We start from the raw sequence: 20949 nt of genomic DNA on the forward strand, positions 1-20949 counted from the left end.
GACCGAGGCCGCGTGTCTACATTTGGACTTGTTCAGTGCACTGTGGCAGCCTCGTGGTTGGATTATGTCTAACTATAAATGCAGAGGACACACTTTGTTGTATATATAATGACAGTAAAAGGATCTTCTTCTTCTTTTATGATCAGCATGTCATTACCGTAACACCTGTCTGCTTTGGAAAAATGTTTAAAAAGTTATATTTGCAAAAAGACTGCCATTAACACTCCAGCACACTCTGCAGTACCGACACTAATTGAGCATACACAATTATCATAACCGACAGAGACGTAATTGGTAATTAATTTATCTGTGACAGAACCATTTTCTCAACAGTTTGCATTTAGCCCCTGCAGCTCGATCTATGCCTGCTGCTGTCCTGCAGCATCCTCTCCCACAGCTCCAGCTGGAAGAGAGCTGCCATTACTCCAGCAGAAGGTGTCATGGTGGGATTTTATCTATTACGGGAGGGCATGATTCATGGAAGCCAAGGCAGCTCAAGGAAAACCAATCCTGTGACACTTTCTCCCCTGTGCTGTACACAGGGCAGCAGCAGCAGCTACAGAAGGACAAGGCGGCAGCAGCCGCTCGCCCCTGACAACACTGATAAAATGGCCTTCTTTAACTAAACTCGTAAAGCACGGGGCAATAAAACTCAATCTTCTGTAAAATCCAATTAAGTCATTATCTGACTGATTGTATCTTTAATTGAAAACAGAAGTGACAGTAAATTTAAGTGATATATCAGGATCAATCGATACTGCTGTACAATTTGGTCTCAAGAGGTGATTTATAATGTCAAACCCTTATAGGTAACTCCACATTCTTCTCTCTAAAACCACTGGTGGATGAAATTAAGAGTAAGTGCGTTTCATAGAAAAACAAGATGGTCACGTTATTGATTACAACAGATGGGGTAGAACCCAATGAATGTTCCCACAGCGCAGCAGAAAGAAAATACAAGTAATTTTCTTTGTCTGTTTTATACTGTTGTTGGTGCACACAATCACATTTACACTCTATCACTTGGAACGTTTTTATTTCCCAAAAACTTGTAGCAACATAAACTCCAAATTACTTTTGTTGCTGTCTTAGCCAAACACAAACACGTTCGAAGCAAATGGATCTCCATAAAACATCCAAAAAACATAAAGAACACAGTCAGCTTCACAAATGCCGCCAAAGTTGCTGTTTCAATTAACAGTTAAAACCACAACCCAGAATGGGCAACAAAGAACACACGTCATCAATGCATAATGTAGGAAATGATAAAAAATGTTTGCCCTAAAGGTAATTAACAAGAATTAACAGTGCAACCAAATGTGCTTAAGCTCTAGTGATTTTGTTTACCGTCATTTATCCTCCATCAGATCCAGTAAAAGTTGCTAAAAGTAACCCGTGCGCGGTGCAATCATCCAGGAAAGTGAGGGTTAAATACACAATAGATATGCAAATTATCTGGGAGAAATTATGCCACCGAACCGCCGCCATAAATAAGCAGCGGTGCTCATCAAACGCCAGCAGGATGCCGGGAAACATGATTCATGTCTCAGATGCTCGTGTGCAAACGTCTCTGTGCCCCAGACACGTCCTGCCAGGAGAACTTCTCTGCTCTAAACTCTGACTCCGTGACATATTTACCGCCATCACAAAACTAGAATTGTGTAAAAATTTCATTCGCTTTTTGAAATTTTGTTGACCTTTCCAAAAGGATCTTGTTGTTAATGTTCTACATTGTAAAGTATCAAAGGTTGGCATCATCCTTGTCTGCTGGGTTAGAAAACAAATTAGAAACACTGAAAAAAATGACAACTAACATGAATAATGAAAACTCCACATAAAACAACATGTGTACCAGCAGTGAGAGTTCACAGTTTTCTTCTTATTAGTGCTCACAAGTCTATCAAAGCAATAAGCCTGTATTCTGATTGTCAAAAATTATTTCATATAGACTGTATAATTAGCCAACATTAATCATTCAAAGAAAAATGGCAATGTAACTGCAAAGTTCACACAGAGTCATTGGTTAAAATATAATCACGGATTTGTTTTGAATTTTCCAAAGAGTGAAATTTAAAGTAATCTTTTGTTTCTAAGCCTTAAGCTTAGTTTTGTGCACCCAATTTTTAAATAATGAAAATACAGGATATTTTAATAAAGTCATTCATATGAAAGTTACATTTTTGTGACTTCTGATCAGAAACACATCAGGAAAAACTTCCAGCAATACTGAACTATGAAATTATTATTATTATTATTTTTAAGAACATCAAGTTTTTGCATATTGGTTTTTGGTTTATATTGTCTTGTTGACCTTTGCGCCTTCATTTGGCACTGTGACCTGCGACGATGGACGCGACGGAGGAGTTTGTCGACTCGCTGCCGGCCTCACACTCAGCCTTGACATCGCAGTTAACCAAGGAGTTGATGGAGTGACAGCCCATGGTGGAGTCGTGGGCAGCAGTGAGGCTGCTGGGGGAGAAGGCTGCAGGGGCGACACAGACAGAGTCCTGGTCACAGATCCAGAGGAGCACAGCAGAAGATGACCCCTAATGGCACCTGTTCAATACGGACAGTCCTCATGTACGAGAGCAGTAGCTCATGCTGCTCGCACACCATCACAGCTACACAGGGGCAGCACAGATAAAGTCACAACTAAGGAGGCTGTTTAAAGCCTTATTAATGATACTTTGAATTTACAGCACAAGTCTTAGATATCAAATCAAGTGCTTCCTATTTACAGGATAACTGACCAATCACAATCATTGGCTTTGAGCACCATGTGCATGAGATCAAACGGCTTCTGTGTGCTCCAATTTCTGATTAAACAATCAACTGCAACAATCTCAAAAGTTGTAAAATAATAGTAATAAAATGATAGTAAAAAATCCTGATTGAAGAGCTTTGATGGTCTTTTGATCATGATTGCTGACCTGTGATCATAATCTGTGATATTAAATGCTAACCAGTGATCTTTAACTTGACTGGTGACCACTGACGTTGAATTTGGTCCTGATGACCTTTGATCGATTTCACCTAGCTGTGATTCTTATATCTGTTATCCTTATCACTGAACTTTGACAGCTGATCTTTGATCCTGTCCAGCCATCTTTGATTCTGATCCCTGATCTTTGAACCTCACTAAGAAAGAAGTTTTTGTTTCTGTTTGTCTGTTTTGCTTTGATCCTGTAATCACTCCAAAAGGAATACAGATCAAAGTACAAAACTCAAAAACATGATTAAGCCATGATCAGGATCAAAGAGTCAATTATTCTGAGTCTTTTTGTTACTCTGTGACACTGATTAGCTGATCTGTACTCATTTACACTCATTAATACATACACTACAATACATACTTACACTCATTTACACTCATTTAAAGTTACAAGGGGTGACTGATCATTTTTTAGCCTTAACCAGAAAAAAGTGTGAACCACACCCTGATTTTTCTGGGTCAGCCTCAAAACTTCTCAATCGTCCCTCGTACCTACCATCCCTAATTGACAGACAGAAAAACAGACAATATCAAGATCAAAGAAATAAGGATCACACATCAAAGGCTGGATTAGGATCAAAGATCAAATGTTAAAGATCAAGGATAAAATTCATAATGTTACTCCTGATTAGTGTCCGTGCAGTCTGGCTCAAAGCCGAAAGGTAGGATCTGGATTAAAGGGACAAAGATCAGGGATCAAAGACAGACTCCATCTGTTGAACATAATCAAAGTCATGATTAAAGATAAAAGGCAGCATCAAGATCCAGTACCAACCTTGAACCAAGTTCTGGCTTTCCATGAAATTTCATTGAAATTAATTTAAGTCCTTTTAACATATCCAGCTGATAGACAGACAAACAAATAGCAACAAAAACAGAATCTCCTTTATGAAGATGATGACGTGTGCTCTTTGGGCAAGCACCATCATAAATGCATTCATGTCTATTGCAGCGGTTAATATATGTTGTCTTTAAAGGGCCAAAAGAAGACATGGGGTTTACTGGCAGTGAAGCATCATGGGATGTCAAGGCAAGCACAGTCCTCCTGTTCTGAACTACCCAGAGATAAAGAACAGTCCAACATCATCTCAGTCAGATGGAGACACCATTCTAACATATAAAACAAGAACTGGGAAACAGAAATTAGAATCAAGTGGATACTTTGCCATGTTTGATTGTGGTACCACTTTCAGCTCACTCCACTAGAAGTATCAGGCGTGGCACAAACTGTATGGAAACAACTGCAAACTCACACAACTGATAGAGTTCAAAAAAGGGATTTAATTGGTTCAACAGGCAGGTGGTCAGTACACATGTGGTCCAGTAGCATGGCAGAGGTAGCAGACAGACAAGAGACTGAGGCGTAGTCAAAAAATAGGCACAGGTCAAAATACAGGGGCTATCAGAGGCAAGACTACCTCCAGGTCAAAAACATGAAATCACGAAATCAACAATCTGACAGTGAGTAGTGAGACTGTGAAGGTATTAATAGGGAGGAGACTAATCAAGGTAATGTGAAGCAGGGGCATGGAAGGTTCTAGAAAAGGGGTGTGGTTTTGTGATTCAAAGAAGAGGGAAGAAAAGCAAGAGTGTACGAAAGGGCAAAACAAAGTAGTGCAAAGCAAGAGAAGTAAGTGACAGAAAAACTAACTGTGAAAAATGTGAAGTGCTCAAGACAAACAAACAATTAGCGTGAGCAAAACTAAAGGGGCAAAAGTAAGAAATACTGTGACTAGTCTAGGAAAGGGGAAAAACAAGAAACCTAATATAAAACCAAACTAGTGTGGAACTGATACTGACAGACAAATGTGAACAGAATACAATACATGATGATGACAAACAAAGAGAATAACAAACCCAGTGACTACAGAATAATGCAATAAATAGAACAAGATAACTGATAAACAGAAAATGCAATAAATAACAAGTGGAACATAACCAGATAAGCAACACTGAAGACAAATATTAACAAAACCCTGTGACTAAAGCATAATGTAAATGTGATCAACAGAATGAAACTAAGACTAAAGCAACATAAGAGTGAAACCCTAACAAAGCAAAACTAAATATGTGGCAAAGAAGAGACACAGGGACTATAAGAAACAAAACCAATCATAACTGAAGCATGACCATGGGAACCTGACATAATATAAATAAAACACAGAAGATTCATAACCTGGAGAACCCAACACCTAGGACATGAACCCATCATGGGCAGGAGCATGACAGGAAGGAGATTCCTTGTGGAGTCTCTCCTGCCAGTAGATGAATTTATGATTACAGTTCAGCTTAATCCTAATGATTTCTTTGATACCTTGAGAGCTACTAACATTTCTGGAAAGTAGTTATGTTTTTGATGTTCACTCAGATTGAAGTATATTTTTGTCATATGAACCTCTTAGGCGTGATGCCTGATCTACTGCTACTAATAGTTCCATAGTGTGATGGATGTAGTGGATGCAACAATACCAGCACGTGCTTCCAGATCTGACCTGACCTGGCCTGTCTACAATGGGTCGATGGTCATAGCTCACAAACTGGCTACTTCTGTAGATCCTGTAGTTCCACAGAAAGTGCCCAGTGTCTTCCTACAAGAACATCACTACACCACCACAACTAGTGCATTATGTCCATCAGTGCCACTCTGGATGACGGAATGAGGACCTTGCATCCTCCAAAATTTGTGAAATCAAGGAGGATTGAGCTATTTTAACACATGGTTTTCCACGTGTGTGGGGTCAGTCCTCGGAACCAACCCTGTCAGTGACTGTATGTGTAACAAAATTACCAATAAACCGAGAAGCGTCACCTCAGGGGCAGTCGTGAGTGTCGACGTGAATAAAGTGTCCCTCAGTAAGATATCACTCATTGCAGCAGGAGAGTACAGTGACAAATAGACAGGACACCCAAAGAGCATTTAAATATGAGCCTCATGAAATGACATGACACTCAGAAGAAGCCACTGGAGCAACCAGACCAAAAAAGATGAGTGCAGAGATAGAGATCTATCCTCGTCCTAGTCTGGGGTCTTAAGCGAGAACTGCCACTGCAACGCATCTCTTCCCAAGCTCTCCTGACAGGCCATTGATATCGGTGACCTTCTTATCCAGCCACCAATATGACATTAAGATCTGTTGCCAATAAAGTTTTTTATGTGCCTTTGTCCAAATTGGAAATTCTTATGCGCTCTTTTAGCATAAATAGTGCGAGTTTACACAGTGAGCTTCCACTTTTTATCAGGGAATGCAAATGTCTGACATGCTTCAAGTCTGCTCTGTACAGACACTATCATCAGATTTATATTGAGTCCATTTCTACATAAGCAAATATTAATTTACCAGTTTAACTTTACTCCCTTCCTGCTTTAGAAATAATTTTAATAACTCTCCTTTGCTATTATCATATTCAACCATCATGAAGAGATCTTGTCATTTTAACCTACTATTTGTCATTTTATGTCATGATCTATGATGTTATTGAGTTTAAATAAAGTATAGAAGAAGAAAAGGATAAAACTGATGCCTCTACATCCTTAAAGAATATTCAGACATTTGAAAAATGAATAAGTCTCTTACTTCATAGGAAGTGAACCACAAATCATTTTCTTGGATACTCCTCAAAGTTATAAAGATGATAAATTGAAATTGCTTTGTGTTCCAGGATAGACAGTGCAGCAGCACACATAGAATTAAAATGTCTATTTACTGTGGGGAGAGAAAATAAAAAGGAGGAAAATACAAACAAAAGAGGAGTGTTGTATCATGAGGGCTGCAAAATACACGAGTCTCTCTGTCAGCACTGTATTCATCTGATATAAATATGACTACACAGTAAAACTATTCTTACCAAAACTAAGGATTTATAGTAAATTAAATCTCCCAGCAGTTGTGACTTCAAAAGAGCAGGTAATAAAAAAGAAAAGCCTTAACTCTTTTACAACTGACATGAAAGCTTGTGCACGCTGCCACTTTATCACTTGTTCTGCAGTTGCTGCACGGAGCAACACTGCAGAGTCAACAGTCATTAAGCCGCTTAACAGGAATCGACTCTTTTTACACCGTTTGTCAACTGTATTAAATATAAAAGACCTGTTCTGGCCTTTAATTTACTTTTTCTTTTATGTTCTTTCAGAACTGTAAAGCTGTTTTCTGTGTATTTTCATCGGCAGAAATACTACAATTGGACATTGCAGTTAATCAAAAAACCAGAATACAGATATTTCTGTGAAGGTTGCTGGTGAGTGTGTGAATAAAAGTGTGTATTTGAGGTGGTAAAAGATATTCAAATATCAGTGGTGGGCACATTTCTACTAATCTGCTAACTGCTAATTAGCGGAGCTAACTTTTTCATTAGTAGATTAGCTTTTCAGCTAACTTTGAAAACTATCAGTGGACCAATTAGCATCCACTAAATTTAGTGGAAGCTTGTGGAAGAAAATGTTAGTGAACTTTCAGTCCACTAAAATTTTTTTTGCTGGAATAGTAAAGTATCAGTCAAAAACATTTGTAAACCCTAAAATAACCCTAAAACCTGTCTGTTGTGTGTCTGCACCAGTCAGGCTGCTGTGAGGAGCTCAGCCCTCCACCAGCAGATGGTGGCAGAAGACATCAAACGCAAGGTCACAACATAACTCTTCACCAAACTAACCACACTACTTTAAACTATAAAAACACAACAAATCTGTAATATTAACAACATTGGTAAACCAACATATACTACAATAACAATAAATAAAACAAACCCTGAACTCCTATAATGCATTGCAGCAGGAACAGCTCACCCATGTTGCATTCAATGCGACTGATAAAATCTACACCTCATCATGAGCTTTCCCACCCAAGAAAACTCACCTAAGTTTTGTCTTTAGATAAAAATACAGCAGTAAGTGTCTTTTCACTTAAAAAGTAAGGATTTGCATGTACACAGTCTTTAAAGCAGACACACTGTTGATTGCTGCTGCAATGCATGATGGGAGTTCGGGGTTTGGTTTTTTATTATTGTTATTGTAGTACATGTTGGTTCAGCAGTGTTGTACGAGGTCTATTAGAAAAGTATCCGACCTTATTATTTTTTTTTTCAAAAACCATATGGATTTGAATCATGTGTGATTACATCAGACATGCTTGAACCCTCGTGGGCATGCAAGAGTTTTTTCACGCCTGTCGGTTACGTCATTCGCCTGTGGGCAGTCTTTGAGTGAGGAGTGGCCCACCCTCTCGTCGTTTTTTTCATTGTTTAGGAATGGCTCAGAGACTGCTGCTTTGTTTGATCAAAATTTTTTAAAAACTGTAAGGCACAACTGAGTGGACACCATTCGATAAATTCAGCTGGTTTTCGGTAAAAATTTTAACGGCTGATGAGAGATTTTAGTCTGGTAGTGTCGCCGTAAGGACGGCCCACGGCGCCTGACGGCGATCTGCACTTCGAGGCAGCAGCGTCTCGCCGTTTCAAGTTGAAAACTTCCACATTTCAGGCTCTGTTGACCCAGGAAGTCGTCAGAGAACAGAGAACTTTCAGAAGAAGTCAGCATGAGGAGTTTATTCGGACATTCCATTGTTAACGGACATTTTGTAATGAAAGAACGTGCGGGCAGAGCCGCATGTCGGGCCAGACCTGACCGCGGGGGGTCGCGACAGGAAAAACACCTCCGTTGGAAACCTTAACGGGCAAGTTGGAACATGCCCAAGCTGTTAAACAATTTCTCAGTTACTCACTTGTTGAAAGCCATCAAAAGCCGCCTGAATTTTACAAATGGTTTTCAACATGGAGGTGTTTTTCCTGTCGCGGCACACACAGATTCGCCGAGTCGTTTTGCGCGCACGTCTTTCATTAAAAAATGTCCTTAAACAGTGGAATGTCCGCATAAAGTCCTCATGCCGGCCTACTCTGAATCTTCTCTGTTCTCTCACGACGTCCTGGGTGAATTAAGCCTTAAATTAAGATGTTTTCAGGTCGAAACAGGCCGACGACGGTGCCTGGAAGCGCTGCAGGATGTCCCGCTCTGTGGGAAGTCCTTACACCGACAGAAACACCCCATAATCTCTCATCAGCCGTTAAACTTTTCACCGAAAACCAGCTTAATTTCTCGAATAGTATCCACTCGGATATTCCTCACAGGCCCAGAAAAAATTTTGATAAAGCAACGCACGCCGTCTGGAGCAGCGTGTGAAACAAAGGAATTCAGCCGAGAGGGCGGGACCACATCTCACTCAAGGCCTGCCTACAGGGAAATGACGTCACCGACCGTGAAAAAACTCACGCATGCGCACGAGGGTTCAAGCATGATTGGTGGAATCGCACGTCATTCAAATCCATATAGTTAAAAAAAATAAAAGGGTCGGTTTATTGTCTAATAGACCTCGTAAGTGTTATAGGTTTGATGTGTTTTTATAGTTCAAGTAGTGTAGTCCGTTTGGTGAAGAGTTATATTGTGACATGACTGAAAAGTGCTTTTGATGTCTTCTGCCACCGTCTGTGTTGTTGTGTGTGAAAAATAAATGACACTTCTTTGCAGCAGCCAGCGGGGTGCATAAAGACAAAAGCTCTGGCTCGTTGTTCGTTTTTGGTTCGTGATATTATACATATTAAACAAATATGTAGGACTGCCTTTTTGCATTTACGCAATATCTCTAAAATCAGAAAGGTCTTGTCTCAGAGTGATGCTGAAAAACTAATTCATGCATTTGTTTCCTCTAGGCTGGACTATTGTAATTCATTATTATCAGGTTGTCCTAAAAGTTCCCTAAAAAGCCTTCAGTTGGTTCAGAATGCTGCAGCTAGAGTACTGACGGGGACTAGCAGGAGAGAGCATATCTCACCCGTGTTGGCCTCCCTTCATTGGCTTCCTGTTAATGCTAGAATAGAATTTAAAATTCTTCTTCTTACTTATAAGGTTTTGAATAATCAGGTCCCATCTTATCTTAGGGACCTCATAGTACCATATTACCCCATTAGAGCGCTTCGCTCTCAGACTGCGGGCTTACTTGTAGTTCCTAGGGTTTGTAAGAGTAGAATGGGAGGCAGAGCCTTCAGCTTTCAGGCTCCTCTCCTGTGGAACCAGCTCCCAATTCAGATCAGGGAGACAGATACCCTCTCTACTTTTAAGATTAGGCTTAAAACTTTCCTTTTCGCTAAGGCTTATAGTTAGGGCTGGATCGGGTGACCCTGGACCATCCCTTGGTTATGTTGCTTTAGACGTAGACTGTGTTTCATAATTATTGTATGGCCTTGCCTTGCAATGTGGAGCGCCTTGGGGCAACTGTTTGTTGTGATTTGGCGCTATACAAGAAAAAAGTTGATTGATTGATTGATTGATTGATGGTGTTTGAATTTACTCAGAAGCCCCTGTGGTGCTTAAACTCAAAACTGGCTTATCAGTAGATGACAGTGTACTGAGTCAATACTAAAAGTTAGCGATTAGCTGTAATTTCCGCTAAATGTTTTGTCGGTTTATCAGTTTGGTGTTATAAAAGCTAACTTTTAAGTTAGCGGATTAGTGGTTATCAAAAGTAACTTTTCGGTTAGCTGTGCCCACCACTGTCTAATATGGGGTGGGTGAAGATACTGAAATATATTGAAATCACAGCTTCTCTGCATCTCCCTCCAGTCTCACATCTGTCTATCATCTTCTTTCCTGCTTTAACACCCTGCCAGAAGGTTTCTTCTGGCATTCTATGGCGCTCTGTCACCACGGTGCTGCTGTCGGCCTCCACATCAGGAAACTGTGTCCCTTAATAAGAGCTGATGTCCAGCGTTTTTCCAAAACGCCCTGCCTTGTTTGGCCTCATTCAGGCTCCCTCATCATTCACTCTCTGCCAACCCTCTCACTGTCTCCTCCTCGGCACAGAAGGGAGGGGAAAAGACGAGTAATTTTTCTCCTCATTAACTTCCTGATTGGTTTCGAACTACAATTTTTGCCCGTCTGCAGTTTGTCACCAATCCCAAACTGGCAGCTCAATCGTTAATACTAATGTTTGTGTAGCTAAGTGCAGCCGGCTCTTTTTTTTTTTTTTTTTTTTTTTTTTTATCTTCAGTGGTCCACTTGTACAGCAATAATCAGCAGTAGGTGGGGGTGAAAAGAAAGGGCAGCACTTGTGAATTAGGTTGTTCACGGTTAATTCTTAGCCTATTCATCAGCAGGAAATCTACAATGTAATTAAAGGCTGAATGAAACTGGACGTGTTAGTTTCATTGGGGATGTTAAATCACGACCTACTGTTGAACACATGTTCTCTGCTGCATTCTACTGTCCTCTGCTCTTGTTTAACAAAGATTAATGTCAGCGTACTGAAACGGCAGACATCTCAATTATCACCAATGTTAGATCTGTAATTGTAATTTCACTGTCACATCACCTGAATGTTTTGCAGTGTATTTAAAATTTTAATGTATGAAATAATCGCCATCACGTTTACTTGACAACAATGTTAAAAACAAGTCCTTATAGGTCCTGACAGATGGGCAGAATGAGAGAGTGCAGATCTTTGATGTATGATTATAAATGTTTTGTCCAAGGACACAGACAGGTAGCAAGAGCGGGATTCAAACCCAGGTCTACATATTGATAACCAACTTTCTACCTGCCCTGAGGCAACAAGGTGATGTCTAATAAAATGAACAGTTTTGCCAAACATTTGACTGACTGATATGTAGCCAAGTAACAGACTAAAGGTATGTTCAAATTTTCAAGGCCTTGCACGCTGCACACTGTAAATCCTTACCTCCCCAACTATATTCTTTACTTTCCACTCCTAAACCTTCATACGTCAAAATTTTATTATATTCTAATATTATAATTTTATTACATAACAAAGCTGGCATCTTCATCCAAAAGATGACATTTCACCTTGAAAATGATTTATTTATTCATCTTGGACTTGCTAGGAAAAGTAGTTTGTTGGAGAGTTCTAAAAAAGCGCTAACATGTTTGATGTTACCTTCAGCTCTTGTGACCACAGTCGCTGCTCTCTACATCTGCCATTGCAATGCAATGCAGTTTGTTTGTTTGTTCCATATTGAAATGCATCATGTCTTTTTTTCTTTGTATTTTTGCATTTTTACTTATTCAAATTTTTTACCAGGGCAAATAAAGATCCTTTAGATAATATGTAAAATGTAAAACAGCAAAAATTACAGTCCTATACATAATAGCCCTATTCATATCAATTCTAAAAATACATAAAAGATTATTTTTATAATTCGTCCATAGTAAATAAACTTCAAGTGTAAGTTGTCGTCAACTGTTACATTATGTTGCATGGCTGAGATTTAAAATCAAAAATAGCTACATTTTTATCTAATGTTTTGATATGTCGACACAAATTTATACACCTGAACCAAGGTTCATTATGTTTGTATGCATTTGGTCCAGTTAGTTTGGTTTCACACTGCAATATTGCATTTGTGCAAAATGCAACATACCAAGATATCAACACTTTGGCAGGCTAAGTCTCCCTGCAGTAGACATTGATTGATTTGTAGACGTGTGCGTGCCTGATGCTGGCTTGTTGTCAATTTGGCTAATTGTTCCATTTCAATGGTGGAAAAAAAAAGTTCAGTTGGAATAGAAAAAAATAATAAATAGCTATCAAAAGTAAAAAATAAATAAAGAAATTTTACCGCCGAGGACAAACAGGTGTATGTTTAATGAGGAGAAATGACAAACAGTGAGAGTCATCCGGTTTTAATCAGGTAAATATAAATAATTTGTTGATCAAGTTGAAATTTTCATACCATATCTTCTTGTTTTGATACCGTGAATCTGGAAAGTTTTCACAGCGCTTCACTTTTTCAACCTTTTGTTATGTTACAGCCATATTCTAAAATGGATGAAATTCTTTTTTTTTTCATCAAAATTCTACACACAATACCCCAAAATGACAATGTGAAAAAAAATTTTTTGTTTGTTTTTTAGATTTTTGCAAATTTATTAAAAACAAAAATAAAAACCCCAAGAAATCACATATACAAAAGTATTCACAGCCTTTGCAATGAAGCTCAAAAGTGAGCTCAGGTGCATCCTGTTTCCACCGATCATCCCCGAGCTGTTTCTACAGCTTAATTGGAGTCCAGCTGGGGTAAATTCAGTTGATTGGACATGATCTGGAAAGACACACACCTGTCTACAAATAAGGTCCCACAGTTGACAGTGCATGTCAGAGCATAAACCAAGCATGAAGTCAAAGGAATTGTCAGTAGAGTCTGTAGAGTCTCAGTGAGCACAGTGACCTCCATCATCTCTAAATGGAAGAAGTTCAAATCCACCATGTCTCTTCCTAGAGCTGAACACACATCTAAACTGAGAAATCGGGAGAAGGTGGCCAAGGACCCAATGGTCCCTCTGTAAGAGCTCCAGCATTCCTGTGTAGAGAAGACAACCTTCCAGAAGGACAACCATCTATCTCTGCAGCAATCCACTAATCAGGCCTGTATGGTAGAGTGGCCAGACGGAAACCACTCCTTTGTAAAAGGCACATGGCAGCCTGCATGGAGTTTGCCAAAAGGCACCTGAAGGACTCTCAGATCATGGTCTGATGAGACAAAGATTGAACTCCTTGGTGTGAATTCCAGACGTCATGTTTGGAGGAAACCAGACACCATCCCTACAGTGAAGCATGGTGGTGGCAGCATCATGCTGTGGGGATGTTTTTCAGCAGTAGGAACTGGAAGACTAGTCAGAATTGATGGAAAGATGAATGCAGCAATGTACAAAGACATCCTGGATGAAAACCTGCTCCAGAGCACTCTTGACCTCAGACTGGGGTGACGGTTCTTCAGCAGGACAATGACCTTAAGCACACAGCCAAGATATCAAAGGAGCGACTTCATGAATGTCCTTGAGTGGCCCAGCCAGAGCCCAGACCTGAATCTGATTGAACATCTCTGGAGAGATCTGGAAATGTCTGTTCACCGACGCTCCCCATCCAATCTAATGGAGCTTGAGAGGTGCTGCAAAGAGGAATGGACAAAACTGCTCAAAGATACGTAGGTGTACCAAGCATGTGGCATCATATTCAGCATATGAGTCAAACCTGACTGAGTTTCAGTCAGGTTTTAGAATTCATCATAGTACAGAAACAGCATTAGTGAAGGTTACAAATGATCTTCTTATGGCCTCAGACAGTGGACTCATCTCTGTGCTTGTTCTGTTAGACCTCAGTGCTGCTTTTGATACTGTTGACCATAAAATTTTATTACAGAGATTAGAGCATGCCATAGGTATTAAAGGCACTGCGCTGCGGTGGTTTGAATCATATTTGTCTAATAGATTACAATTTGTTCATGTAAATGGGGAATCTTCTTCACAGACTAAAGTTAATTATGGAGTTCCACAAGGTTCTGTGCTAGGACCAATTTTATTCACTTTATACATGCTTCCCTTAGGCAGTATTATTAGATGGTATTGCTTAAATTTTCATTGTTACGCAGATGATACCCAGCTTTATCTATCCATGAAGCCAGAGGACACACACCAATTAGCTAAACTGCAGGATTGTCTTACAGACATAAAGACATGGATGACCTCTAATTTCCTGCTTTTAAACTCAGATAAAACTGAAGTTATTGTACTTGGCCCCACAAATCTTAGAAACATGGTGTCTAACCAGATCTTTACTCTGGATGGCATTACCCTGACCTCTAGTAATACTGTGAGAAATCTTGGAGTCATTTTTGATCAGGATATGTCATTCAAAGCGCATATTAAACAAATATGTAGGACTGCTTTTTTGCATTTACGCAATATCTCTAAAATCAGAAAGGTCTTGTCTCAGAGTGATGCTGAAAAACTAATTCATGCATTTATTTCCTCTAGGCTGGACTATTGTAATTCATTATTATCAGGTTGTCCTAAAAGTTCCCTAAAAAGCCTTCAGTTAATTCAAAATGCTGCAGCTAGAGTACTGACGGGGACTAGAAGGAGAGAGCATATCTCACCCATATTGGCCTCTCTTCATTGGCTTCCTGTTAATTCTAGAATAGAATTTAAAATTCTTCTTCTTACTTATAAGGTTTTGAATAATCAGGTCCCATCTTATCTTAGGGACCTCGTAGTACCATATCACCCCAATAGAGCGCTTCGCTCTCAGACTGCAGGCTTACTTGTAGTTCCTAGGGTTTGTAAGAGTAGAATGGGAGGCAGAGCCTTCAGCTTTCAGGCTCCTCTCCTGTGGAACCAGCTCCCAATTCAGATCAGGGAGACAGACACCCTCTCTACTTTTAAGATTAGGCTTAAAACTTTCCTTTTTGCTAAAGCTTATAGTTAGGGCTGGATCAGGTGACCCTGAACCATCCCTTAGTTATGCTGCTATAGATGTAGACTGCCTGGGGGTTCCCATGATGCACTGTTTCTTTCTCTTTTTGCTCTGTATGCACCACTCTGCATTTAATCATTAGTGATCGATCTCTGCTCCCTCCACAGCATGTCTTTTTCCTGGTTCTCTCCCTCAGCCCCAACCAGTCCCAGCAGAAGACTGCCCCTCCCTGAGCCTGGTTCTGCTGGAGGTTTCTTCCTGTTAAAAGGGAGTTTTTCCTTCCCACTGTAGCCAAGTGCTTGCTCACATGGGGTCGTTTTGACCGTTGGGGTTTTACATAATTATTGTATGGCCTTGCCTTACAATATAAAGCGCCTTGGGGCAACTGTTTGTTGTGATTTGGCGCTATATAAAAAAATTGATTGATTGATTGATTGATTGATTGATTGATTGATATTCAAGAAGACTTAAGGATGAAGTTGCTGCCAAAGGTGCATCAACAAAGTATTGCGCAAAGGGTGTGAATACTTACGTACATGTGAATTCTTAGTGTTTTATTTTTAATAAATTAGCCAAAAAAAACTTTTGTCATGTTATCATTATGGGATGTTGTGTGTAGAATTTTGAGGGGAAAAAAATTACACCATACTGGAATAAAGCTGTATCAAAATGTGGAAAAAAGTGAAATGCTGTGAATACTTTCCAAATGCACCGTATAACGTGCAAAACGCCCAAACTGTTGTTTCTTCTTCCACTGTTTAATGGATGACAATAACCTGCCTCCACTTCCTGAGATTTGTCAGTAAGTCCAAACCATCTAAAAAGTGTTTGCGTACTGCAAAGCAACCAAACAGTTCAGTTTGATCCAAACCAAGACCATCTCTTCTGATCGAACCAAGGATTTGGACACAAGGCAGCTTTCCTTCCTGCTATTTTGGTTCATACCAACCTGAAAGTCTGCATGAAATTAATTAGGCAGATCTGAAAGCTCCCTGAGATTAGCTCCCTGAGACAAAACCCCTGAGCTGACCAGTGTCTCAGCTGCTGAAACAGATGTGAGCAGAAAGAACTACCATTGTTACATCTCATCCTGTGAACTTCACACTGACATATAACTGTGGATAACAGAGTTTTTCTGCCCCAAGAAAGAAAGTGTGTAACAACACAAGCTTTACCAGCTGGATGGTTTAAACCGAACATACTCTGATGAATGAACTTTTGGCCTTTTCACAGTCACTCAGCACTCTATATATAAGATTTCCAAACTATTAAACAGTCTTTGTGTTGAATAACAAAAGGAAGCGTTTTTTAACCTCCCACTTGTCCTGTTAAGAGAGGGAGTGAATGAAAGTGCAATCATTTCTGCCGCTACCAAAGACAGGAACAAAAGCCCAGATGTGAGAGGAGATTCAGTCTGATCCACTGGGGATAAGCTTTCTCTGTGGGTTTCATACTCCACACTCATCCACCGTACACAAGAGTTATGAGGGTAGATAACATTTAAGTAAACACAAGATTTTGCAGTAAGCTGCAGTGACTTTGTATCTTTAGAAAGCATATAAGGAATCAACTGCGATTCTGATCATTTCCAAGTAACATAATAATCTATAAAGGTGACAAACTGCAGAAAATTTAATCTATATTATAACAGCCAAGTGGCCTCTGTGTGCATGTGTAAAAAGCTGCGAAAATGGAAAGTTGATAGGACTAATATTTTGGAGAAATGAACAATTTTAGCTAAGCAGCAAACGATGGAGCACCTGCTTGCTAGACTGCAGAAAAAACAAACACCTCTGCATTTGTGTGACAGGGGAGAGCTGACATTTGCCATGTGGTATGCTTATGTGTTTTGGGTCAAAGACGAACACTGTGAAAATGGAAAGTTGATAGGACTAATATTTTTGGAAAAATTAGCAATTTTAGCTAATCCATAAACAATGGACATAATGCTGCAATGCACCATGGGAGTTTGGGGATTTGGGGTTTTAAATTAGTTTAACAGTGTTAGTGTTATTGATTTATTGTGTTTTTGTAATTCAGTTGGTTTAGTAAGTTTAGTTAAGTGTCATGCTGTCATTACCATGCGTGAAAAGAGTATTGCTTTTGATGTCTTCCACCACCATCTCTGTTTGTGCATGTGTAAAAATTAAAAGCACCTGCTTGCAGTAGACTGCAGAAAACAAACAAACAAACAAACAAACAAACAAACACCTTTGCATTTGTGTGACAGGGAGAGCTGACATTTGCTGTGTGGTATGCTTATGTGTTTTGGGTCAAAGACGAACACTGCGAAAATGGAAAGTTGATAGGACTAATATTTTTGGAGAAATTATCAATTTTAGATAATCCATAAACAATGGACATTATGCTGCAATGCACCATGGGAGTTCAGGGTAGTGATGGCAATTTCGAAGCCTCATGAACCAATGAGCCACTGCGACACAACTGGCTGAAAATCGACACACTGCTTCGACGCGTTTGATACAGTTTGAAGGGTGACATCTGCTGGATTGCTTTGAGAATTACCCTGAGCGAGTGCCCTGACAAATGTTTGCATTAATTTATGACTGATGTGGTTTGTTCTTGAAAAATAATAATAATTAAAAAAATGTCATATGTATTATTGTGTCTTTGTTAATGTAATAAATAGTCCCTACAGATGCACACATAATGGTTATGAAAGCCTTCATTGTAGACGATATGTAGATTTGTGTTATCATTCCTCAAACTATATTTGGATAAAATGTGACCGGTAAAGTGAGAAAGGCATGTGCTTCTGCAACTGGTGCTTATGTTACTGTAATTTGTAAGTTAGAATAGAGGGGATAGGAGACGGTGATTGTGCAACTTTCAATTTTATTCAAAAAAATAATAATTTCAACGGTGCTGGGATTTAATTGGCTCCGCTTCTGCCTCACTACCTCTCCTTCTAACTATGCTTTCCCTGGCTCAGATTCACGTGGTAACTGGCAATAACAATGTCGCTAGCAATCTCCTCCTTTCAAAAATACACGGTTTGAGCCACGATTCAGATCTCATTTAAATACTTGGCGGGTCGTATTGGAACGCCCAGATTATTCGAATTTCCCGTGAAGCTCGACACGTGGTGTGACGTAATGAGGCCTCGCTCGCAGTGGTCACGTGATGGGGGCGTGCTCGAAACGCTGCTCAGTGACACTTCCGGTTCAAAAAGCTCGATGCCGTGTCGAGCACACCGACTCGAGCTTAACATCACTAGTTCAGGGTTTTGGTGTTTAAAATGTTGTTATTGTGGTTCATGTTAGTTTAACAGTGTTGTTCATGTTATTGATTTATTGTGTTTTTGTACTTCAACTGGTTTAGCCAATTTATTTAAGTATCATGTTGTCTTTACCATGGGTGAAAAGATTATTGCTTTTAATATCTTCTGCCACCATCTCTGTTTGTGCGTATGTAAAAATTAAATGCACCTGCATGCAGCCAGAATGCAGTAAAAACAAAAATCTCTGCATGCATGCAGGTGACTGGGGACCACTGACATTTGCCATTTGGTTTGCTTATATATTTTGGGTGAAGGATGAACGCCACAAAAACAAAATGTTGATAAGACTAATATTTTTGGAGAAACTATGGATATTGGGTAATGTTGCTAATTACATTCTCGACAAACACGCCATCCCATCAGGGGGCAGTAAATTATCTTTAGTCTATCTTTAGTCTATTGTGTCTATCTATAGCACTGTGTGCTAACTAGAGCACAATAGGTGCTAATTAGAGCTATTGTTTGGTCACTAGCCTATAGCAGTCGGCCTCTCGGTAGGAGGGGTCTGGTTAGGTTAAAAACTCCAGCTTTTGTTGGCTTCTGGTTTATTCTTCTCCACAAGAATCAAGACAGAAGTCACACTACCAGAGCAAGAATTTTAGCTGAGGAAGCGTCTGTGATTTGAAGCGAAACGTCCTCACGTCAAGCAACCCAGTCCAGTCAAAAATTCAAGCTTCTCTACTTCCACTGTGGTCAATTTAACAATCAAATGACAACATAAAAGTAATAATAAAATAAAATAATAATGCTTATAATAATAATAATAATAATAATAATTGTGTATATGATAACAAGAACCTAAACAATTTATAAATACATTAAGACAGTAAATTTACATTAAAAATTACATAAATAACAAAGGGTTGAGTTCCTCTTGTAAGTATTTTTAGGGCCCGAGTAGGCAACGTCCTAAAATCATCACAACACAATGGTGATCAAAAGTTATCAAAAGATTCTAATTAAGTCAAAAGGCATGGCTGCTAGGGGTCGTCAAACTTTGGCGGGCTCTTCGGAGCACGCCATTTCACTTCGAACGGCTGTCACGCCAACATACTTCATCGTAGATCCTTCAAACTTGCTGGACATGATGCGGGCTCCGCCCTGAATGTCTACATATCTTAAGTTCCCACCTGCGCCATAGCGCCCCCCGGTGGTGGTGGGAAATGTCCTATTTTTACTTTAAGAGGTCCTGATGTCACATACTTAACCCAATCAACTTCATTCCACTTTTAAAACATGCAGAACAAATTGGTGAACATAGGCGATAAACGCCGTGAAGTTACGAGTAACGGCGTCCGTGTGGCGGCGTACCGAATATTGCCCATTCGCCATGAAATTTCCTTCTTCCTTTTGACGGCTTTAATTTTGGCACATCATCATGAAAATTGATACACAGGTCGAGCACGACAACCTCTTACAATTCATAGGGGCGTCGCCCATGGGCGGGGCAAAATGCCTCAATACCGCCCCCTTGAAACTTTCAAAACCCCCTCCCCATAGGGTTTTTTTTGGAGTAGGGAGATGAAAATTGGTACACGTGTGACTTGCATAGACGTACAAAAAAGTCTCTTGCACCATGGGTCTACTCCAAACAGGAAGTCCGCCATTTTGAATTTTCTTCTCATTTTGACGTGATTTCCACATGTTGTATTTGAACGAACTCCTCCTAGGGATTTTGTCCAATGCACTTCAAATTTCTTTGACAGCATCCAAAGATGATACTGACCAACAGTTATCGAAAGCTTTTCTCTATGTTGAAGGGTGTGGCCGCTATGGTGCCGCCATTTTGACCCTTTGCCATGGAACATCAAGTCATGATAACTCCTTCATGCTTTGCCTGATTGACTTGAAACTTCACATGTATGATGGCGGTTGGCCCCTGAACACACCCAGCCCCTCTGTTTGTACACTGAGCGCCCCCTAGTGGATGAACAATCAACATGTCATAACTCCTTGATGCATTGTGTGATTTGTTTAAAATTCTGTGTGAAGAGTGGTTGCCCCTGCATGCACATGCCCACATGTGGTCACAAGAGCACCCACTGGCCTGGGTAGGCGGTTGCGCGGAACGAGGGCCCGTATATGACTGCTTGCAGTCCTAGTTGGGGTTTAAGTTTCTAAAAACATTCTGGACTCACACGCCATTCCAACTCATTATACAAGTTTGCTTAATTTATTACCACCCTTGAAAAATGTCAGCTACCTATTTTATAAACACTACCCAATTTGGAGCCCAGGGATCCCCACGAGCAACACACTAGTTTCAAATTAATGCAGTAAATTATGTCAACTCTAATAGCAAATTAGGGTAGTATTTTGTTATATTATTGGGTTTTAAGCTACCGAATGGATCATAATTCACAAATAATAAATAATATGCAATAAACTGTCCATTCACAAATCTA

The 20949-nt window shown here is 39.8% G+C and overlaps 1 protein-coding gene across 2 annotated transcripts in view; it reads right to left on the bottom strand.

The window, feature by feature from the left end:
- Positions 1–2280: 2280 nt before the first annotated feature.
- The window catches only part of dmrt1 (doublesex and mab-3 related transcription factor 1), a 94618-nt gene continuing 75949 nt past the window's right edge, over positions 2281–20949 (bottom strand). For both annotated transcript variants that reach the window (XM_034170800.1, XM_034170799.1), the window contains exon 5: positions 2281–2482. In XM_034170800.1, coding sequence (XP_034026691.1) covers positions 2322–2482 — 161 coding nt within the window. In that variant the 3' untranslated portion in view covers positions 2281–2321. The remainder of the gene's footprint in view (positions 2483–20949) is intronic.

This window comes from Thalassophryne amazonica, chromosome 5 (assembly GCF_902500255.1).
Source record: "Thalassophryne amazonica chromosome 5, fThaAma1.1, whole genome shotgun sequence".
In the NCBI taxonomy this organism is placed as follows: Eukaryota; Metazoa; Chordata; class Actinopteri; order Batrachoidiformes; family Batrachoididae; genus Thalassophryne; species Thalassophryne amazonica.